This window comes from Columba livia, chromosome 5, assembly GCF_036013475.1.
Source record: "Columba livia isolate bColLiv1 breed racing homer chromosome 5, bColLiv1.pat.W.v2, whole genome shotgun sequence".
Lineage (NCBI taxonomy): Eukaryota > Metazoa > Chordata > Aves > Columbiformes > Columbidae > Columba > Columba livia.
Genome location: NC_088606.1, coordinates 38288920 through 38311445, shown reverse-complemented (window position 1 = coordinate 38311445; position 22526 = coordinate 38288920). Strand labels below are relative to the sequence as shown.

Below are 22526 nucleotides of genomic sequence, written 5' to 3'. Positions count from 1 at the left end.
ACCACAAGTATGCTCCAGTAACATGGCCTAAAGTATTGCCTGCTCCATAGAATTACCTAATTTGCCAGTTGTGGAAAAGAATGCTAAATTCAAGACAAGGTATGGTAAAAAGCAAATAAAGTTAATTTTTACAAAATATAGGACAGTACAGTTTTCAAGAGTTCTAAACATACAGGTGGGAAAAAAGGACAGAAAACCACAAGTAATCTAGAGTCTTGCAAGATCCCCTTAATCCTCACTTTACCGAGCTGACAGCTGCCAATTTTACCAACACTGGATGAAGGAGACTCAGCTTTGTCCACTGCATGAGCTCTACACCACATCCATGGGGAGAGCCTTTCAGCCAGGGAACCATGGCATCCTTAGGTCCCCTCTGTTTGATGCAACAGCATGATATTCAAGTGGTCTGTTCAAGTCTGATTTCATCAAAGTCTGTCAAAATAAACTTTTTATGCTGCTGTATGGAGTGAGGCCAGGAATTAATGTAAAACATTTCCCATTAAAGTCCAAGCACTACATCCTTGTTGCCCAACTTAAAACTGGTGCCTTTGAGATAGCTAAGGGCTGACTCCAAAGGCATCAATATTGTGGCTTCCTAAGAACTGTGAATATGCACAAGTCATACACAGATTATAACTCACTGCAACCATCCCTCCACACAGTTTTACCATCTGTTCTATCATAATTGGCATTTGATACCCATAAATAACTAATAACATGCAAAATGAGGTCACTATATAGTCAAGAGGTGATCAGAATCTCTTGGGAGGGGAAAGGGTTCTTCCGCATGCCAGTGTCAGGTATCATAGAAAGATAATGCAGAGTATACCTTAATCTCAAAGTCCTGGAAGAAGTACCTACAATACAAAGAGGATTGCTAAATTTCATTTCCTTGAAGAAACCCTATAATGTCTTTGTATATTATATATACTGTATGCTCAGCAAAATAAAAAGCAAAATTAGGAAAAATGCTTTTCTCTATGTAGTAGAAAAGTTTTGAACAACTAAGACTATGTAGTGCTCAGAAATTCACCCTTAGATGTCACCTGTAATATCACCCTTAGATGAGTATTAACTAAGGGTCATATCATCAGCAATGAGTCTAACACAACCGACTCCTCACTCATCACAACAGTACATGTTGGCACTTTATATGATTCAAGAAACCAGATACAGAACACACACACCCCCTAGTGCAACAACTCCCAAATTTGTCATAACTCAATTCCTGAATCCTTATCCTATATCCCCACATACAAACCCCAGGAATAATGTGATCATCTCTTTTCACCTGTTTTCTCTTTTTTTTCTTGTTTCTTTTACCATTCTCTTCCAATCCTTCCTTTGCTTACTTCTGCTTTTGTCTAGTCCTTCATTCCTCTTGATATGCAATAGGATAATCTATACTCCACTTAGAATGTGCCCATAATTATCGGTACATAGGTAGTCCTGGGACATGCATTTTTCTGAAGCTGAACTTGATACTGTGAGCACTGACACGAGGCTTCGGCTGGTAAATGAGCAGCATCTCAGCAAGTAACAATTCTGCCTGTCTGCAGAGATGACCGCAGCCACAGGGTCAGAAACGGAAGACTGTCCTAAGAACTAAGGTCTTTACTGATACTGGCATGTTTAAACACAGGCAGCTGAAGCAGGCGGTGGAAACTGTCATCAAGCTAAATCCTCTCCTTCTAATCACACAAGATAATCTGATGCTTTTCCCCTTTCTTCTTAGCTTAGATGTTCTTCTAAAAAAACCTGCCAGTAGGTTGAACCAAAAATAGATGAGAAGAGTTCAGAACAGTAGCTTACTCTGACCTTCAAATCCTCTTGTTTTAATCTTTCTGTAACAATCACTGTGCATGTCAGTGTGCTGCAATTTACAAAACACATTCACAAACTCCCTAAAAAAAACCATCCACTGATACCAGGCAACAGGACATGTTTCAATATAACCCTTTACATTCATCATTTTTACAACATTCTTGATCTGTAATAGCTAACAAGAAAATTTTGAAAGTATAATGTTTAAACCAAACATAACTATGAATGTTTACAACAGCACTCTATTCCTAGGTGTTACCTACAAGGTAATCCTGCTATCTCGAGAATGGCTTGTCAACTATGATACGATTATTCATGGACAGAATTTTATTTCCAGGGCCCTTCCCTCACATAAGCATAACAAACACCAAGGTAGATTTGGCATACACTGCGATATATGCATATTGCCATTTCTTAACTGAAATTTGTACATACGTCCACAGTGATGTGGACTTTCAAACAGCAAAATCCAGCTCCTGAATCCAATTTCTAAATGACTCCTCCAATTAAGGTAGGCAACCAAAGCAAATTCTTATAAACTGTCAGAACTGACAAATGAAAATATTGTTGTATCGATGAACCAATGCAGACAATGTCAGTGACTCTTCCCTTGTACTATTTATCACTGAAAGAGCGCTCACTGGAGCATCTTTATAGACAGGAAGGTCTGAAAAATATATGCTCTCAGTAAAAAGCAAAAAGCCTTAAATACAGAGCTAGATTTTTTCCTCCTAAAGAGAGTGTAAGTTGGGAGATAAGGTTTCTAACTAATGTAGTGATTTTTTTAATAAAATGCAGAGATAACACCTAGGAAAAAGGGACATGTAGTTTCAAGTCAGAGGCTTTCGCAAGTTTGAGTTACAGCAGATTTCCTTCTTAAAGGAAAGTTAATATCTATCACATACCCATTATATAATAAAGAGACATTTAAATACAATCTTACTTGGCTCTATTTTTATCAGAATATTTTAAAAACAAATACTATTAACCATTCAATTAAGTACTCACTGGTAAACTGACCTGTATTTGCTTAAGAACCGGCAGTTTAGGGAAAGGAAAGTGAAGGTTGGATGTGAAGCGCGTGAATGAGCGCAATGCCTGAGAGTTTATGACAAGAGCTGGAAGAAGGCAAGGAAGGAGAGGTGGTTGACAACATCTGAATCATCGCCCTGCGTATCTTTTGGATACAGTTGCAGAAATATCCCTCTGCTTCAAATTAGGATTCTAAACCTGCGCTTCCAGCAACATTTACTTGGAGGACAGCTGCTGATCCAACTTTGCTACTACAAGTATCTAGGCAGACCACCACAGAATCAAGACACTGCCGTTTTAAAAGTTAGCTTGTCATCTTCTAAGCAAAACTTACATGGCCTTCCATGCCTTCCTGAGGACTCCAGTCTTTCCAGCTGTTTCTTCCAGCTTTTAGCCGTATCACCTCATCTGGCCACTGCAGCTCTTTCCTTTTTGACACGTTGATCCCTTCCAGTACTTGACTGGGATCCATTAACTATAAGCAGGAATTGAGTTTTGACTGTTAGTTCAGCCAAAATTTAAAAGAAACAGATAAAACTAACCTTTTGCACACTTCCGGAGAACTGACTTAAACCCCCAGAAATCAATTTCTGATGAACTTCAATGTTGGAAACTCAAGCTCCAGGCTACAAAAAAGCCTGAGCAAGCACAGACTTCAGAAATTAGGCTGTGGTTTCAAAACCAGCTGACAATACCCCAGTTCACTGCTGTCAGAAGTGGCAGCTGCGGTTCCCTTTCCCACCCCTTCTTTCTGTTGTTACACTTGTGCATGGCAGGGTCTGAGGAGCTGGCACAGCATAAGCATTAGCAGCACGTGGTCCAGTAGCAAGGAAGAGTTAAGTGATGATGAACTGTTAAAACTGGCTCATCACTTCTTACAGAATGTCTTAAGAAATGTGGTTTTGGAGAATTTACTGTTAGGCTGAAGAACTATTTATCTACTAGCATGGTTAGTGGAGACCCACCCCATGTTTTGAAGTAAACTGGCCTTTCCACATGGGCAGCAGGAGAAAACTCCTGAAAACTTCTTCCTATTTAAGGACAAAGAGAACCACATAATGTTCACTATCCAAGGGCACATGTCAACTTTGCCTGCATCCTCCTCACACAAAAGAATTAAGCAGTTTCATAAAATAGCCCTTGCCTGCAAACAAGCTACTGATCACAGACCTGCAAAATTAATTTGTTAACTTTGCTCACTGTGATGCCGTTTACTAAGGACTACTAAAATGAGGTGATACCAGCAATGAAATAATGTCTGTTACGATCTATCGTATTAAATACACCTCTTGACATTTCCCACTAATATACTGCCAAAGACACGTATGTGGGACTAATAATGGATAGAACAGCAAGAATACAAATTTCTGGATTTTCACAAAATGAGTAAGGGTGTCACGATTAACTCAGTGAATGGTGTACTGTTCAGAGCTCAGTAACCCCAAACTTGTGGCAATAACCAAAGAAGAAATACATATGAAAATGAATAAATACATATGAAAGCAAGTATTTTTACACTTTTGTGGAATATCTACGTCATTTGAAAGAAAAAAGCTAGTTGCTTTCTGCCTTGCAAATGAAGCTGTTTAGCTTTACGTTTTGTCACGAATAAAAGCAAACTAAGCACGAAGTGGAACCAAGTTCAGCTGATGTTCTCATACAGCTGATGCCATACAGTAAAACATAAGTAAACAGGGACGTCTAAGCACGCAGGAAGGCTGGCTGTCCAGAAAACCTTTTCCTCACCATCAATACTCCAAGTGTAACTGCACAATAGTTTTATAGTGAAACATTTCAGACCACATGTGTATTTAAAAACAGTGATTTCAACATTCAAGGAGGTAACACTAACACATGAAAGCACATGTTAACTTGTTCTTCTGAACTATTCACCTGGATTCTGTAAATAACGTCATCCTTTTTGGCTTGCATTTGACTTGCAGGGCTTGCATTACCACCTGACTGAGTTTCAGTTGCATTACTCCCTCCTTCCGTCCCTAGAAAGCCCACAAGGGCATGCTGTTTACAGGCTGGGATGCTTTGGCTGGAGCTGCTAGAAGAGGGCAGTCCATGCTGCATGCTGACCCCAGTCTGGCCAGTAGGTTCCATTTGGTTCACCATAGACAGTCGGGACTGGATAGATGATGGGAGGTTACGCAGGGATATCTGACTGGTGGAAGAGCGCCGACAAGGCACAAAGCCTGTTGTGGATGTGCGAAGAGATGAATGACGACTGCCGTAGCAATAAGATGAATGGCTAGCTACTGAGGCACGAGCAGGGGACTGTCTGACGAGGCTTGATTGCACAGAGTGAGAGCTGTGACTGGTGCCTAAAAGCAAAACACAAATGTTTAAGTGCTTAGATACAAAATTTATGGGTCTAATCATCAACATCTGAAATGGCTCTATTGCAGAAGATCTGTTGCATTTCATATAGCAGAGCATTTGAATACATTCCATACATCTTATATTGGAATTTCATATTCTGTTCAAATCACAATCCCTGCAAAACAAGTAGCTTGAAAAATGCTTCAGCTTTGTTCTTCCTGCACTAACAATTTATTTCTTAATATTAACACTTAAGTTTCCCATACTCCAAAAGCATTAAGGCAGGTACAGGTATCTCAAAATACTAAATACTCTTTCTTAATATGCTTGACAGGATATTCAAAGATTGAGTCAAAGTTTGTTAGAGCAAAAGCTGTTCTTAAATTCAGGAAAAATTAATACACACAGTGAAAAATAGGAATAGTGGTTTATGAGCATTGATATAATTGCTTGTCCTATACTAAGTACTTGTAGATACCTCTCCACAGCTGACAGATTCATTACATTGTGTAAAAACAAGTTAGTTCAACTACATACACTTTTACATTCTTTGTGAATAAAAGCAGTGTTTGGAAAGCTTTTTCTCAGCTTTACTCTTTATCACCTTCCTAACTACAGTTCACTACAGATTCTTGAATATGATTCAGCTAAAATACTACAGAAACAGAGAATCCATTCCACTGTATAAAAAAGAAATAACACATTCACCAAAAATTACAAGTTCAGCATTTGCAGACAATATGACAGAAGTTAGAGGATTAAATTTGTAGTGATATGTCACAAAAAGTGATTCAATCTGTTTTGCCAGCAAAACTACTACATATCTATTGCTCAAATCTATTTGGGAACCTTGCATTGCATACAGCAGCACTCTAGTTTGAGATTAATCCAGCAGATGTTAACACTACACAACCAAATAACTTTCGTTTGCTTTTTCTTTTAACTTAGGCCTGATATAAAGAGGTGAAAGGCCAGTTCTGGCTATAGGATAGTATTTATATAAAACTGTTGCTCTGTTTTAACTTTACCTAAAGTGGAGGGATGAGTTGGTGGATGAACTGCAGGAAGAGCTGTGGGATGAGCTGTGACAGGAGGGTGCTGGACTGCCCCAGGTCCCTGCCCTGTAGGTGCATTCCCTCCTCCTTGCGACACGCTGCTCTGCGACTCATTGATAGTTGCATTGTTACTTGTGCAAGAAGCTCCACCTCCAGCATCCGAATCTTCAATATTTCCACCACTATTGCAGCCAGCTCCACAACCTTTCCTTAATCTGAAAACAATGCAATTGACACATTGTCAGGCCTCCTAATAATCTGGATTCTGTGAAGTACCTTACAATGACAAGCAAAAGACTTAACATCACATAGAAATTTATTTTCTCAGAATACACTTTGAAACCATAAATGTTGCTTTCCAAGAGATTGCAGTATTCTTCATGACAACTATTCAAGTAACAGTTATTTACGAGAAGCCAAACGCTCACACAAAATAGCTTTTGAATAACCAAGCTACCTCTGAAGTACAATAAAGTGATAAACTTATAAATATAAAATGCTGACAGAACATCCTGGTTATTTTGTAACAGTTTAGTAAAATTTATGCTCTTTAATACACCAGTCGTGTACTCTCGTACTGTAAAATCTTTGTCTATTCAGATGAACAGGAAAATAATATTACCTTCAGTAATGTACTTGTAGTTTGAAGCGCATATTGCAATTATTTGAACCACGAATTCTCATGTGAATTTTGAACATTCAGAGAGTAGATTAGCCAACATTTTCCAGTGTACATACAGGCTTCTCACCACATTGTTTGCATTAATAAACTTCAGAGGAACACAAAAATACACAGCACACTTATCCTCTCTTCAATTCCTACTTTATTATTCCTCTCTTTCTGTCATACTCAAATACACTAAGCACTCCTTTTCAGTTTTAATTGCCCCTGGGAACCCTGAAGCACACACAGCTTGGATCCAAATACTGCTCTGTGTCATTACTTTCACCTGTTATTCTGTCCACATGTTGAACAAGCAGATGGCAAGAGAAGACAAACACCACAGACTGTAGGAAGAAGGGTATATTCTGAGGTGAAGCAGCACGTTCAATTTTGATGTGCTGCAGACACCTAAGTGTAAATATGACCAGCAGAATCAGCTACAGGTCTGTTCCAACTACGGCACCAGCTCCTGGAACTGGTAAGAACTGGGACACGCATTTCTGAATGCCACACACAGCTGCCACTGTTGCTTTTGGAGCCACAGTCATAAGGGGCCAGAAGTGCAGTGGAAGTTTTCATGGCCTACAAACCACAGCAAGAGCTTGTACTGGATTACTGAGGGGTCATGTGAAAGGAAGATTATATTATTATCACTCCAGTTAATTGTTCTGGTTCTGACATATGAGGTATTTATAAGCACTCATGAAATTCTGAACAACAGCTAAAGCTTGTGTTACTGTGTATGAGCATACCCTAACAACATTAATATCAGCACTCGTATGCTAAATATTTGCCAAACAGGAACCCTACTAAATAGTCCTGATTCTGTACAGATAGTGTTATAGACTCTAAAAGAGATGGTACTGAAAAAAAAAACAAACACAAAACACACACTGAGGACCTGAAATTAGAACTAAAGTTGTAATTATTTCATCTAGACTGTCCTGTTTTTTCTGAGTTCTCATTTACATAGTTTGTGGCATGTTACTTACATGCCTTGAAGATTAATGCTGTACCAAAGCAGCTGCCTTATGCTACCGATGTGCCTGAAATAAAAGTCAAGGCTTATTTATTTTTATGTGACTAAATATTATAAACGATGTTGTGTTGGGCATGTATGAGACTCATTAACGGAATACGAGAGCACAAACACATACTAATGAGAACTCATTTCCTCAGCTCACCTGTGCCATGTGGACACTATGAAGTTTCTGATGTTTCCTAAGCTGATAGCTCCCCCGAGGATCTCCTTAAGCTGCTCGTGACTGTCTGAATAGGAAGTAGTCAAAGGTGAGACATAGATTGGGTATCCAATGGGCTGGTCACAAGAGGAATTGATCATGTTCCTCAGAGCTTGTTTTGCATTTTGGATGCTTCCTCTTTCCGGATTACGATTACGCAGGAAGACAAGCTCCTGTTGTTGTCCTGCCCACAGGCCACGCACACACTCCTTATTGACCTGCAAAAGTCAAGTCGAAAGGCTGCGTCAGAAAGTGAAACAATGAGAGTGTGTGGCTACTGCTTCACTATACCCAGGCCTTCCCAAATGCATGCAATATTGCACTGCAGAACTGCCAGCATTCATATTCACTTCCTTAAAAGGCTGAGCCTATGGACACGGGCTGAGCCTATGGACATGGGCTGCAACAGTGAGAATAAAACCCATCTTATTTTTCATCTAAGTCAGGAACCGATTTTCTGCTTAGTACTTCTACTATAGGAGAAGCAGCAGGCCTGCCAATGACAGGTCAGTAACAAAAAAGGAATTATTTGAATTGAAGTAGCAGTTTGGTATAGTTATTAAAATATACAGCAACATACCGTCATGCTGTGGAACATGCCCATATCTTACCTTAATGACCCTGAAACTGAGATATCGCTTATTCAGCATAATTATTTTATATTCATTGGTGCCATCATCCATCACATGACGCAGAGCAAGGAGGGAGGGAGAATTGGAAAGAACTGCACTCCGCCAAGCAGGGTCCCCTTCATGTGCTATAACTAGATTCTCTTCATGGGTTGTTATGGCTTCATAAAGGACAGAAGGATCATCATATTCATCTGGAGAAGTGAAGTGATCCTGTTTTCAAGGACAGGTTTAGTGAGATATGATTAACATTTCAGATGTAACTACATTAAAAAAAAATATCAAGCATTTCACAACTCAAACACTGTTAAAGATAAGCTCTTTTCCAACAGGTTAGTTCTGTTTGCTTGTGTTTGCTTCCTTTTTTAACTTAAAACCAAAATGATTGGAAGGACTTGCCTACTATTAATTCAAGTAACTTTCCAGTTGAATTTTACACTAGATTTATATCTATTTACATAGCCTGCAGAAGCATTTTAGTTTTAGCTTCTTTGTTTATCCACAAGTCTCCAATTGTCAAACACACTTAAGTAAAGCACTGATTACTCCCTGAGACAGTATTATATGAAAATAGCACTAGGAAGAAAACCAACAAGGTTTGTCTGCATTTTCTATTAATAAGTTCATGTTAATACTTGATGACAGACTACTTCAGCATCAGATACTTTCACAAAACTTACATAACATCAGTCAAACAAACACAACATTTCTGAGTTCAATTCGGTATTAGGTCATATTACTTTCCAGTTAAAAAAGGACAGTGGTTAACAGCTAAATTTCCAACACTGGCTGAAGCCTCAATATGCTATTGTATTGCAAGTGAATAAAATCACCCTTTAGAGATTAATACAATAATGCTTAGAAAAAAAAACCCTCCTTCTATTGCTAGAGAGATTTGTATTTTTCTCACTTTTTATTCTCTGACTTAATTCAAGCCTATTCTGCATGGTAATCCAAACATACTGAGAACACTTCAGAATTGTTCAAGTGGTACTGCTGCTGGTTTCAACAATGATTTTGTAATTATTCTAATTTGCTACATGTACTTGTAACATTTATATGAATTCTGCTGAATTCAGGGAGTTTGTGTTACATGAAGGAGTTGATTCAATCACTGCTGGCTTTGGGGATTTCTCGACTTGGCAAAGATGGCAAAAAAGAAACTTTAGTTATTAAAGTGCAACTAAGATCTACCTACTTAATTTTCAAGTAATTCGTTCTTCTAGAGTGCCACCACTTTCTCCCCCTTCACAGAGTGCTTATCACTCAGTATGTGCCTTCTTGTACTTACTGAGCTCAGTTAATAGACATGCTGGACAGAATTTGAGATTATAGTGAAGTGAAGGTGAACATGAACAAAGACCAACCCCGGTTTCAGCTCACTGAAAAGCAACTGTCCCATTCTCACCTGAACCCTTATCAATGGGATCAATGAGCAGTGAATGCTAACGTGTCTGCTATTACAATACTTCACAGGAAAAAGAAAAACAAGTCCCTTTGAAGGAGAGGGCTGTGCAGCTTTGAATAGCATGATAACCTTTTAAGCCAATGTATGTGGGGAGGGGAAGAGGAAGGGAAAATATCAGAGGCTGTTCATAAAGGAATTATCTCTAGATGGATATGAAACACAGCTTGACATGTTCTCTGATCTATGTTTGATGCAATTTTCAAGTTCTGAGCATAAGCTGCATTCCCGTTTCCTCTCTATCACCTTCCAAATGAGCTATAATAAAACAAAGGGCAAGACATTAGATATTCCCTCATTTTCAGTTGTCCATCTCTATCACATGCCCTTCTATTCTCCTCTTCTTCCCTACCCCCTTCCACCTGCTTATTTTTAAAAGAACAAATGCACAGAAATAAAAAGAACTGGACATATCTTCCTCTGTAATCTCTCACCTGATGTAGCTTAAGTGACATCCGTATTCCAGGAACCACTACTTTCCTCAGCAATTCCATGTCAGCAAAGATCCATTCATCTCTAATTGAAGATATACGGAAGTCACCCTTAAACAGGGCATGCAGGCCATACAAGAAGGATTCCAGATTACTGTTAAGGGGGGAAAAAAATTAACACAGCCCAAATATTAATAGAAATACAAATATATCATGACTAGCAAGGGCAGAAAATAATTAGTTGTACAGAAAGGAATACGATTGCTCTCTATACAGAGAAGTTAAAGACAGGGAGAAGAGAACATGAGTAAGGATGGGTGTGTAAGCAAACCTTGGACACAATGTCTACATGGACTGAACAAGTCATGAATAAATCATACGTGCAACAGACTACTTACATGGACTAAAGTAAACAGGAACACTATGGGGAATGCCTGACTTTAACCTGAAAATTTTTAAAGAGAAAACTTTCCTGGGAATGTAATACCACAATGGACCAGTTAAGGAGCATACGTAGCTTCAGTTGTGCATGCTTTAGTACAGAATAAAAATCTTGACAACTCCCTCATGCTTAAAGGCATAATTTTCTTTTACTAAGCTAACTTAAGAGTGAAAAAATCAAATATGCTCTGATTACTCTTATGGCTACATATCTGCAAGACCTTCAGGGGGCAATTGGCTGGTAGTAAGAAGAATGAGTCAACTGTTTCCCTGAAAGTAAAGTAGAACAGGTTTTACAGTTGGCACTCAGGTGATCAATAGCTTCCACATACAATTATGCTTCTTCTTATTTCCCTTTTAAACCATCACTTTGTGATTTCCTGAAACATACAACTATATTTTACATTGGCTTTCTAAAGTAAGTTGAGGCTGTCAGTCTGCACAAAAGATGTTGCCATACAATGACAGAGTTGAGCTGAAGAAGATTTGTACAAAACACAACTGCTTGCCACAGAGCCAGCTGAACTGTGAAGCTTCTCATAACTGTCTGAACTTCTATCAAGACATGCACGTTCTTAATTTTAAGAAGCCATCCTCTTCTTCCCCCTATTTCCATATAGGGCACACACTTGGAGCAGGAAATGGAGTTTACCTTTAGAACGCAACCTGTTATTGGTTTTCTGTTTGGTTTCTTTTGTTTTTTTTGGGGGGGGGGGGGGGGTTGTTTGTTTTTTGTTTGTTTGTTTTTTAATCAGTTATAACTGACCCTTACCCACCAACCAGAATTCTCATCTTGCATTAGTTTGCTAAAACAAAATGCTCAAGTTCAAATTCTCCCTCTTTTGTTCTTCTTAGGTTACATTTCACTGTATGTTATAACAAACACAGATTACACAGCAGATCTGTCCAGTTTAAGGAAAGATAACATCAAACATCTGTTTTGTTTTTATAAAGAGGTATTCATCTAACACCTAACCTAGGAACCCTGAGGGATTTTGAGGAAGTAAAGCTTGCAACAACAATATTTTATTACCTAGACATATGGTGTGAAGCTGTTCCCAATGCTCTCCGCCCCAGAACACACAGTCCGTAACACAGTGACACCAGGGGTGAGTCTTTACTTGAATCCAGTGGCTTGTAATAACAAAAGAAAAATAGTGAGGTAAACAGAGTAAAGAAATCACCACAGAAAAACTTTCCTGCCAGAAGGTATTAAAAAAGAAACCCCAAATACATACAAAGGCACATAATCTCAAGTGTACATATGTTGCAACCATACTAGTTACTCTTGCACCAACTTAGAAAAGAAATTATTTTTTAGAAAACTTGCAAATTCTTAGAATACTTGTAAAGGCAGACAAATACTATATTTGAAATAAGACAAACTGTATGCTGAACAGATACACGCAACATTCCTCATGAATAGTGTGTAACTCATATGCAAACTGTTGATTAGCAAAATTATGGTGTTAAGACACGAATACTTTTTGTGAATAAAATGGATTCTCACTTACTGGTTAGGAATATATAATTCTGTGTCAACTGAAAACTTCCCTGGACTACAGCTTCATTTGGAGGGAACTCACCCTCAGCTCAAAGCCACTAGTAGCTGTAGAGAGTATACAATGCCCTTGATAATAGTATCATTTGTTTAAGTAATTAAACCTGATTTTCAACACCTACACAAAATAACAAGATTATGACTTGGAGGGAAACAATTTTCTTCAGCTCTTGTTTGTCATTTGATTGCAGAACACTTTAAAATATTACACCTGTTAAAATGGGCTTTTAACCTTTTATCTGCAAATTAAAACTCAGATCCTTCAGTAAAAACAAATTCCAATTATATTCCTGTCCCTTTAATCTCAATCAATTTCTGTTTATTCTCAAAGGAAACACGTTTTGACTAGACCACATACAGTAAGAAGTCACAGCATTCCTCTACAAACATACTAATGCTTCTATTTAAAAGGTGGAATGATTTACAAAGAAGAATAGTGTTGAATATGGGATGATCATTTCCACAAGCCAATAATTCCAGTGATCCAAAGGAATGGTATAGTATGACCACTAAGAAAGGAGTAGTCAGTCTTATAAGCTGGCAACAGGTATTTGGGTTTGAGGGAGTGGTTTTAGGAGTTCTGTTTAGATTAGAGTTTATTTGTAAGCACTGACATATAAACAAAAACATCAATTCTATAAACATACCCTTTTGCATGTAGATAAATGCCTAAGATTCAACTGATTCGAGCTGGTAAATGGAAATTCATTAATAAACAGGTTAAATCATACACTACTTTCCAGTACTTATTTCAATTCACATCTCAAGAGTGGCAGTTCAAAACCACTGAACTATAAATTAATATTTCAATTATAAATGTTCATTAAAAAATCAATATTAAGCCTGCTGTAAGTCAAGTGAACAAGAGAAAAAATTAGACTACCCTAGAATAGCAAATGGCTTTCCTCACACATTCATACTCACCTTTTCTCTTCGAGAGCAGCAGTATTCTATCCAGTTCAAATATATCATACAGAAACTCTCTCTTGAGATCCCTGCTAAACGGTGGTCATAATCCTCATCAATATTGGGGTTAAATGTTGGGTCTACATCAACATAATTGCGGTCTGTGCAAAACCGCAGTCCTTCCTGCATCGTCTCATTAGCTAACCATTCCTCTAGCTTAGGGGATGTTGTGACATAATAGATGATTCCCTGAAACAGTAGTAGTTAAAGATATGAGTCAGTATTGCAACAACAAAGTCAGCAGTCTCCATTGTTTCAACTAATTTGCATTATTTTCCTGGTAATGAACAAAACTGATACACAGTAGCAATTAATTAGCTCACAGATGCAACAAATTTGCACAAAAAACATAATACAGGTTTGTATAGAGGCATATTTTACAAAAAATGTCAAGACTTCCAAAGAATGTGCTGAAAGAATAAGGAACAGAAAAAAGGATGAGACAGGACTTACTGCAATTTTGCAGAAAAAGGGATCTTAGAGCTGAAGGGATCTTAGAGCTGAAGGGATCTTAGAGCTGAAGGGATCTTAGAGCTGAAGGGATCTTAGAGCTGAAGGGATCTTAGAGCTGAAGGGATCTTAGAGCTGAAGGGATCTTAGAGCTGAAGGGATCTTAGAGCTGAAGGGATCTTAGAGCTGAAGGGATCTTAGAGCTGAAGGGATCTTAGAGCTGAAGGGATCTTAGAGCTGAAGGGATCTTAGAGCTGAAGGGATCTTAGAGCTGAAGGGATCTTAGAGCTGAAGGGATCTTAGAGCTGAAGGGATCTTAGAGCTGAAGGGATCTTAGAGCTGAAGGGATCTTAGAGCTGAAGGGATCTTAGAGCTGAAGGGATCTTAGAGCTGAAGGGATCTTAGAGCTGAAGGGATCTTAGAGCTGAAGGGATCTTAGAGCTGAAGGGATCTTAGAGCTGAAGGGATCTTAGAGCTGAAGGGATCTTAGAGCTGGGCATGGTTTTGGACAGGCTTTTAAGACAGATGCAGTTTGGCTTTCTCCAAGAGAAACATACTGTTTAACATTTAATTTACAACACAGTTATTACATTTGGGTAACAGCTTTGAAGTATCTACTCCAGCTTCAGCTAGCTTGTGTCCTCTCTCTGTTCCAGACTACAGGGTCATTGTCCTGCTCATGGTCCAGAGTATCAAGTAACCATCAGTACAGCAAACTCTATCCATGTTTGATGAAGGTGTTCAAACATTAATGTGCATCACATTCTATGATACTCATTAAATACATTAGAATTTCAAGACACGAAGCAGTTCCCAAATGTAATCCAGCCAACCTCCCACCAAGGGTTGTACTGATGTGAGACACACCTTCACATAGTAAGTGGTGAGAATTTTCCGGAGATCAAAGACTTGAAGCATGGAAGCTGCACTGTTGTCAGTGATGCTATAACCCTCCAGAACATACTTGGTCACAAGCACTTCCCAAGCAAGCCAACGCTGCCCAAAGGCAGCATTAAAGGAAAGCATGTGAGGGAGGTGGCCTGGTTCACAGCAACAAAAACCTTCATCTTCCTCTACACCTTCAGTGATGGCCTCTACTTCTCGTTGCTGGCAATAAGTTCCTTAGGAGAAAATTGAGAAAAGAAGAAAGAGTTGAACACTTTACGATTGCTTTTATGTTGACTTGTGTTTCAAAGTGTTTAGCATCCAGTCCATCTCCAACTAAGTTCACTTGGTGTTACAGAAACAATCTGCCAATAAACACAAAAGATTCAGATAGCTTAATTTATTGCTCTAGAATCACATTTTAGTTAGGTGTCTAAGACAATAATCATGGTGGTCATGATGCACTAAAATAGAAAGAGAGACTTAGCATCAACTCCATTAGAGCAAGCTAGTTTTCCTCACAAGCAATAGAGGCAGAAAGAGGTCCTGCAGCCCATTTTCACATCAATTAGTTTACAGGATAGAACTGAAAATAAGTTAACAAAGCAGAAGTCCACTTTTTAGTACAGGCAGTTAAGGTTGTGTAACATACTCACCTCTGAATTCAAGCCCCCTCAGCTGGAAGGTGACCAAGCCATTTCCTATCTCTATAAGGTGTACTAGTGCATTGAGGTAGTCAGAGGCTAGGATGAAGCAGTCCCCAGTACTGTAGTTTCCCCACCGACCCAACAACAAGTCTCCACATAGGCTGTGCTGAAGGGAACGCGTTAAATGTTCATAGAAGATTGAATTCAGGTTGTTATCATCTGAACCTGCAGAAAGATTGGGTTTGGGTTATTTTCTGAATCTGCAGAAAAAGTATAGAGCTTGAATGTCAATTATCACTTCACATTGAATTTACACTTTTCTTAACAGCAACATTGTTTCAAGGTCATTCTCCACCCACCCCCTACATTTTTTTTTTTAAGGGACAACTACTCCAAACAAATACTAAGTGACATTCAGTATTTTTGACCAAGTTTTTCCCTTCTTAGTCACTCCTCCATTTTCCAAATTATTCTTTCAGTTCCACTCATGCATCTCACATCAACCTATTCCACATAAAGTGCAAAGGCAAATAAGCACAGAAGTACCTCAGTAATGACAGCTATACTGGTCTCACCACTGTGACATTGAGATACCATCAAATAACATTTGGCTTTTTTTAATTACTTAAGAAGAATAAAAAGCAAGACAACTTTATGCATACTGCAGTTACAAATGAAGTAAAGCAGACATGCACAAAGGGAGAAACAAAAAAAACTTACAGGAAAATCTAAGGAATAAAGGAAAAGAAAGATGACAGGAGAAAATAACAGTAGACAGAACAGGAAGGCTGGGCATGGTTAGAGAAGATCAGAGGGCAAACTGATCACAAATCCTATAAAAGTCCTGTAAAAGCCATTTAAATTTGAAAAAAACCACCACTATCAAAAACATATCCACCTAAAAAAAAGCCCAAACCCACCAAAATCAGACTAGGAAAGCTACCTGGATTTCGATCAAGCTGTGAAGCAAGTCTTGTATTTGAATGATCCACACGCTTCGTGCTGAAAATAAAGTATACTTAATACAAAATGTATTACCATAAGGAAATCTAAGGGAAGAAACTACTAAAAGAATGAAAATTTCACAAAAATATTTCCACTGACAGTTTCTAAAAGTTACTTTAAAATCATTTTATATTCAAATATGCTGCACTTCTCACATGTAAAAGTATTTTCTGCCTATAATACCATTATGATGCAATACCTAATACAGTTCTTCCACAGCAGGTAGGCATAGAATAATATTTAGCTTTAGATATAAGTGTATATAGTATATTTATCTAAGAAAATAAAGCCTTAGGTGTGACAAATAAACTTAATTATTAAATTGGCACAGCTAAAGTTCCAGTAGACTATACTGAAAGGGCAATTTTCAGAAAGCTATTATTTCATTGGCTGAAGTTAAAACCTTCAATCTTTAACATAACATTCGGAACATTGTATTTAAACTGTTGTAGTGTCAGAAGGGGAAAAAAGGCAATAAAGCAGTGAAATGAAAAATTCTCCATGAATACCAGAACTACCCACTCATCTTACCCTATGCTGTTTATTTAACATTTCACTGGTCTGATTCTCCATCCACAATAGTGAACGTCAGTGAAATAAAACACAAGGAGGTATCATCTGACATGAAGAATCTTGTACTACTGATCCCACCTTGATCAAAATATATTTCAAGATTTTTATACTGAGGTTAGTCAGTTTTAGCTGTGAATTGAGCAATAATGAACACAGGCCAACTGTAGTTATGAACTACCTCTGCCAAAACATTTTGTATATAAATTCACTTCCTGATTAAGATTGCCCTTTACAATACCATAATTTTTATGCTAAAAAATATCAGGGGAGCATACCTCAAAGTAGAAATTCCTTAAGAAGCTAAAGCAAACGCTGCTAATAAAATAAAGAGCTGCTATAGCATTTCAGAAACAAGGTCATTGAAAACTTCCACTGCTATAGACTAGTTTTCCCTGGGAAAAAAATAGCACCAACAGAACCAAACTAACACCTTTAGCCATAGTTACATTATTATTAAAAAAAAAAAAGTAAGCTTTAAAGGTCTTATTTCACTTACTTGTAGTCTCTCTCCCAGAATTTGACAGGCCTGGCATATGAAGTGATAAATATTGCACTTCCTAGAAAAGGGTTCAGTGGAGTAGAGAAGAAAGCTGACACAGCTGCTTGGACAAACAACATTGCAGAATCTGTAAGATAACAGAATTAAGGAAAGCAAAGCAACAACTACGTTTTTTCAAGCTTCTGTGATGGTACCTGAAATATACAGCAACACCAATTAGGAGCAAAACAAGGTCTCGAAGAATTTTTATGCAGCAAAGTATCTTTACAGCATCTCCAACAATAAGGGGATTAAGTTTGTTTTTAAAAACAAAAATAGGTGAAAATTTGGCAATAGACATAGTGATCATTCTCTTTCTCAAAATTCTACAGAAAATGTTATTAATAACTCACTCCATTCAAACCAGTCTACAGAAGCTTAAAATGCAACACTCAAGAACTAAATTCAGAGTTAGTTAACTCTTGAAAAAGGGAATGACTGTCAGAGGAAAAGCTGTGACATTTTCATAACAAAATAACTCCTGCTCCATGTTTTTGTATCAGAATTCTATTCCTACTCTATTGGCTACTGTATAATTCATAGCATTGTAGCAAAGCAGAAAGCATTCACAGTTTTTCATGAATACTCGCTAGACAAACCTATTCTTTCAGTAGATTTAGCCCATAATACATAATCCATTATAAAGCAACATTTGGAAGTTATACACAACTTCAGGAAAAAGTTAGCATTTTCAAAGGATACGTGGCACAGCAAAGGGCTGGGCGAAAGCATGGAAGGCAGATCCCCACGTGATCTGCCAGGGAGCAATGTAGGTATATACAAATCTCAATTTATAAAAGAGTTCCCAAAGCTATAGGAAAAAAAAGAAAAAAAAGGATAAAAATTAGTGATTTGGCTGAGAATCAACATGCTTTGCAGTACAGAAATACCCCGAGGAATTTACTGGTTACCCTAGAATTCTTACTGAATTCTACCAGAAGCGTTGAGACTTGCAAAAGGATGTAATAATGAAGCAAGTGGCATAATATGCACTTCATTGTTCTACTGACAGAAACTCATGGGATGTTTCGAAAGCTACATACGCTTTCTCAAGCAAACATAAGTGCTTTGGAAAGGAGAAGTCTTGGCCATCTTAGAGGACCGATAGACTGATGATCTGGAAGATTACCTATCAGGTAGGACTACCTGCTTTCCCTTTTGGATGACCTGAAGCACCTAGAAATAGAGAGTTAAAGTTACCTTGCTGAAGAGTATGGACATGAAGAAGAGATCTAGCAGCATGGTCTCAGTAAAACTTTTGTAATCAAAAGTAAAGAAGAGCACTGTGAAAATAACAGTGACATACTGGCACGTCGGGCTACTGAATGATGAACGCAGTAACTTCAAGCCAGCTATTGTGATCATTAAAGCACCCAACCTGTATAAGAAATTCACAAAACAGTTACTTATCTTCTGTCTGAAAGAGGTTTAAAGACAACCACCTACATTGAATAGTTTGGCATTGCATGACAGCAACAAACTCAAGGTTTGGAGTTGGGGGTGGATGGGCAAGTCAGGTTTGTTGGTTTGCTTTTTTTTTTCCTTAAAGACAACTTTAGATTTTTTTTTTTTTTAATGTTACTACTCAAGTCTTTTTATCAGTACTTTCAAGCCAATCAGTGTTCAAGGATTAGCACTATTTGTACGAGTTTCACTAAAAAAATAATAAAAATTAGAGGTGAAATATCCCTGTACTCTTAAAAAAAAAAAAACAACTCGTCTTTAACTTAGGTTATGCATATTGAGATGCAAAAATGCTGTAAGTACTCCAGATTAATTAGCAAGAGGATATTTTAAATGAGCACTGTGTTATTTCCTGCATAACTATACTGCTCTAGCTGATATTGGGGGAATTGCAACTTAATTATAAACTTACAGCACTAATCATTTCTAGAGATAGTAACTGGCAGATCAAACAGTTATAAAAATAACATTAAAGTAATGTAATGGCAATATTCCTCCCAAAGGTCTTACAGTGACAAGAGTAATAAACCCCAAGGAAGAACATACTACATCCAGGGATCTAATTTAGACCTAAAAAAAATCCAAACACACCCTCCCCCACCCCAAAACCAGAACATACTATCACTGTCTTGAACTTGCAGTCCAGATAATCATATTATAGACTCTGAAGATCAACAAGGAAATTCTAATATCCCACTACCAGATAATTCTGCAACATGCAATCTTTATAGCATATGCTATGAATTTAATGATTTATCTTCTCTGGTTTCCTAATTTAACATTGTAATGCTCCATTCAGTTGAAGTCAGCAAGGTGACTCGGTTCTGTAAGAGCTTTGAAATAAAGGAAAATATTTATTCCTTGCCTTAGTTTTAAGGCAACAGCATTAACTGTCTTCCCATTGAGGTCAGAACTCACCATTTAATTTCCCACCACAGCAGACATGCTCAGATTACTTGACAGCCTTTTCTACTTACTCAGTATCCAGTTTCTTTGGACTAGCAATATTCTTAGCGCTGCTACTAAGCTCATTGAGGACTATCAGTGGATAGATAACATTCTTCTCTACAAAAAGGAGCCAAATGTGAAGTTTCTCAAACCACATAACATGTGCAGCATCTGTCAAGGTATATTAAAAAGAAAAATATCAGATTGCACTGTTAAATCAAACTCAGCTAACAGGATAAAGATTCTTGATACAAGTAATTTGTTGAACCAAACATTAACTGTTTTCTCGCACTGGGCTTTCATTGTTTTCTCTAACCGAAATAAAGAGAAGCTCCTTGTAAGCTACTGTTGGTAGACCCAGTAGAGTTTTGCACTGTTACACATCTATACAAAATATATTATAATTTAACAGTTCGCAAGCTTGTTGCTCACTGCACATGGCAGGAAACAAACTGGTTTGCCACTTCAACAATTTCAGGACCGATACTGCTGAAGCTGTTTGACATTACACATCTTCTCTCATGCAAAAGGATGTGCAACCACATTCAAAACAAAAGATTTCTGGTTTACGATTCCACATTATAAAAGAGCATATGTAACCTGCCAACACAAATGTCTGAGACATTAGAACTTCTTTGAAGTTCTACAATAATTGCAAAATATGTTACAGGACTGCCATGTTTCAAATAGGATGCAAATGAAAATGAGAGAATTTTACAAGGCAGTACAAATATAGGCTGGAAGAGCCTATGTCAAAAGTTATATTAAACACTGCTGCATACATAAAGGGTTAAAGGTATACTTGGAAGAGGCCAGAAAATGGCCCAGCCCACTTTGCTGCTATGAATGACTGCACATGCCCAGATAAGCCCTAGAAAAAAAATGAAGTTCATTTTCTACACTAGAAACCATAAGGACAACTAGTCATTGACACAGCTTTAACACGAGGTACAAGTGTGTGTCTATGCAGATCAACTAGCAAGACCGGTCCCTTAGTGTGTTTTTCCATTAGCAGGCTACTTGCGCTACTTTCTATTGTTAAACATGTCAACAATACCATTAAGAATCAAACCCATACCAAGGTGATATCTGACAGTGTTCACCATAACTAATCCTCCAGAACATTTGAAGACGTACTATCTTGAAGAAATATCTAGTGAAACATACTCTACCTTTATAAAAAAAATATTGAGGCAATTAGGCCAAATTTTGCAATTTAAGATTTTGAAGACTGCTTTAATGGAACTGCTCTGAGATTTTAGCACGTCATGTATTGTCAACATGAGTTAATCAATACATAAAATGTCACTGAATCAAAGCATGAGAAACTGAGAAACTAAGATATTTCTATACCAGATGTCATTACATAATCCACTGATGAGAATAGTAAAGAAAAAATAGAGAGTATCAATAAGTAACACAAGTTGGTCAGCAACTATAACAAGTTCAAGAAAGCATTATGAATGATACTTACTTCGGACTTCAAATTGATAGTATTCCTTGGTTTTCAGCAACGGGTGAGAAAAGCAATGCCAAGGAAGTTGCTTTCGGAGTTGAGGCAGAACATAATGGGTCACAAAGCCTACCGTACCCACCAATGCATAGAGAACATAACTTAAAATAGGCTAAAAAGAAGAATTGGAAAAATTAAGGTTTGTGCTTCATAAACGAAATCATACACTAACAATGTAATACCTCTTCCAGCATCTAGGCAAGTGCTCCTATATTAATTAGTAAGTTGGGAACAGTTCTTCATGAGAAGCTGTACTACAAACTTTTAAGATCAAACAAGAAATGCCTGTGAGAGAATAAACTGTCTTCTAACAAATTTTCACTAAGTTGAAAAGCATTCACGGTAAAAATAGTACACTGATCTTCCTTCATAGTCCATTGTTTTTGACCCATATCCATTTCATCTTACAAATTATAAAGCTATTATCCTTTCATAGCTAAACCCAATTTACATTTCTGTCTGCCAGATAAAAGGAGGTATAGGCATAAGGAAAAACAAATCATTAGTCTCCTGAGAAGAAGGTGAATAAGAAGTCTCCACCAAGGCTGAACTCCTTCACCGAAGTCATAAAATAGTACTATATTAACATGGTACGAAGGCTGGCTTTTATAGTAACGCTTTCTAAACGTCAACATTTTCTCTATATTTCTAGACAGGGTACAGCAAAATTAAGATTCCATTACCTTGTTATAAGCTCTTGATTCAGAAACTCCATGAAGCCTAAGCCTATTAAGCTACAGAACTGGTGAAGAACATATAGCCAAATTTCTCAAATGTGGGAGAAAGCAATTGAGGAGGAATGCTGAAGTCCAGCCATACAATAGAAGAGATATTTTCCTTAGAAAAAACTAGTACACCTGCTTAAA

At 37.7% G+C, this 22526-nt stretch overlaps 1 protein-coding gene across 21 annotated transcripts in view; it reads right to left on the bottom strand.

Moving 5' to 3' along the window:
• Positions 1-22526, bottom strand: part of PCNX1 (pecanex 1) — a 96704-nt gene that overhangs the window by 5724 nt on the left and 68454 nt on the right. For 13 of the 21 annotated variants that reach the window (XR_010472982.1, XM_065064445.1, XM_065064441.1 and 10 more), the window contains 17 exons: positions 21622-21772; positions 20177-20318; positions 18936-19113; positions 18438-18546; positions 17694-17823; positions 16563-16621; positions 15629-15844; positions 14955-15208; positions 13596-13826; positions 12144-12244; positions 10673-10823; positions 8756-8986; positions 8088-8362; positions 6213-6454; positions 4750-5186; positions 3822-3887; positions 3191-3331 (listed from right to left, as the gene is read on the bottom strand). Coding sequence is in view for 20 of the 21 variants with exons in the window: in XM_065064445.1 (XP_064920517.1) it covers positions 3191-3331; positions 3822-3887; positions 4750-5186; positions 6213-6454; positions 8088-8362; positions 8756-8986; positions 10673-10823; positions 12144-12244; positions 13596-13826; positions 14955-15208; positions 15629-15844; positions 16563-16621; positions 17694-17823; positions 18438-18546; positions 18936-19113; positions 20177-20318; positions 21622-21772 (3114 nt within the window). In the remaining variant the exon portion in view is untranslated. Of the gene's footprint in view, positions 1-829; positions 858-3190; positions 3332-3821; positions 3888-4749; positions 5187-6212; positions 6455-8087; positions 8363-8755; positions 8987-10672; positions 10824-12143; positions 12245-13595; positions 13827-14954; positions 15209-15628; positions 15845-16562; positions 16622-17693; positions 17824-18437; positions 18547-18935; positions 19114-20176; positions 20319-21621; positions 21773-22526 lie in introns of all 21 variants that reach the window. The other 8 variants (XM_065064443.1, XM_065064442.1, XM_065064454.1 and 5 more) reach the window with 4 other exon arrangements.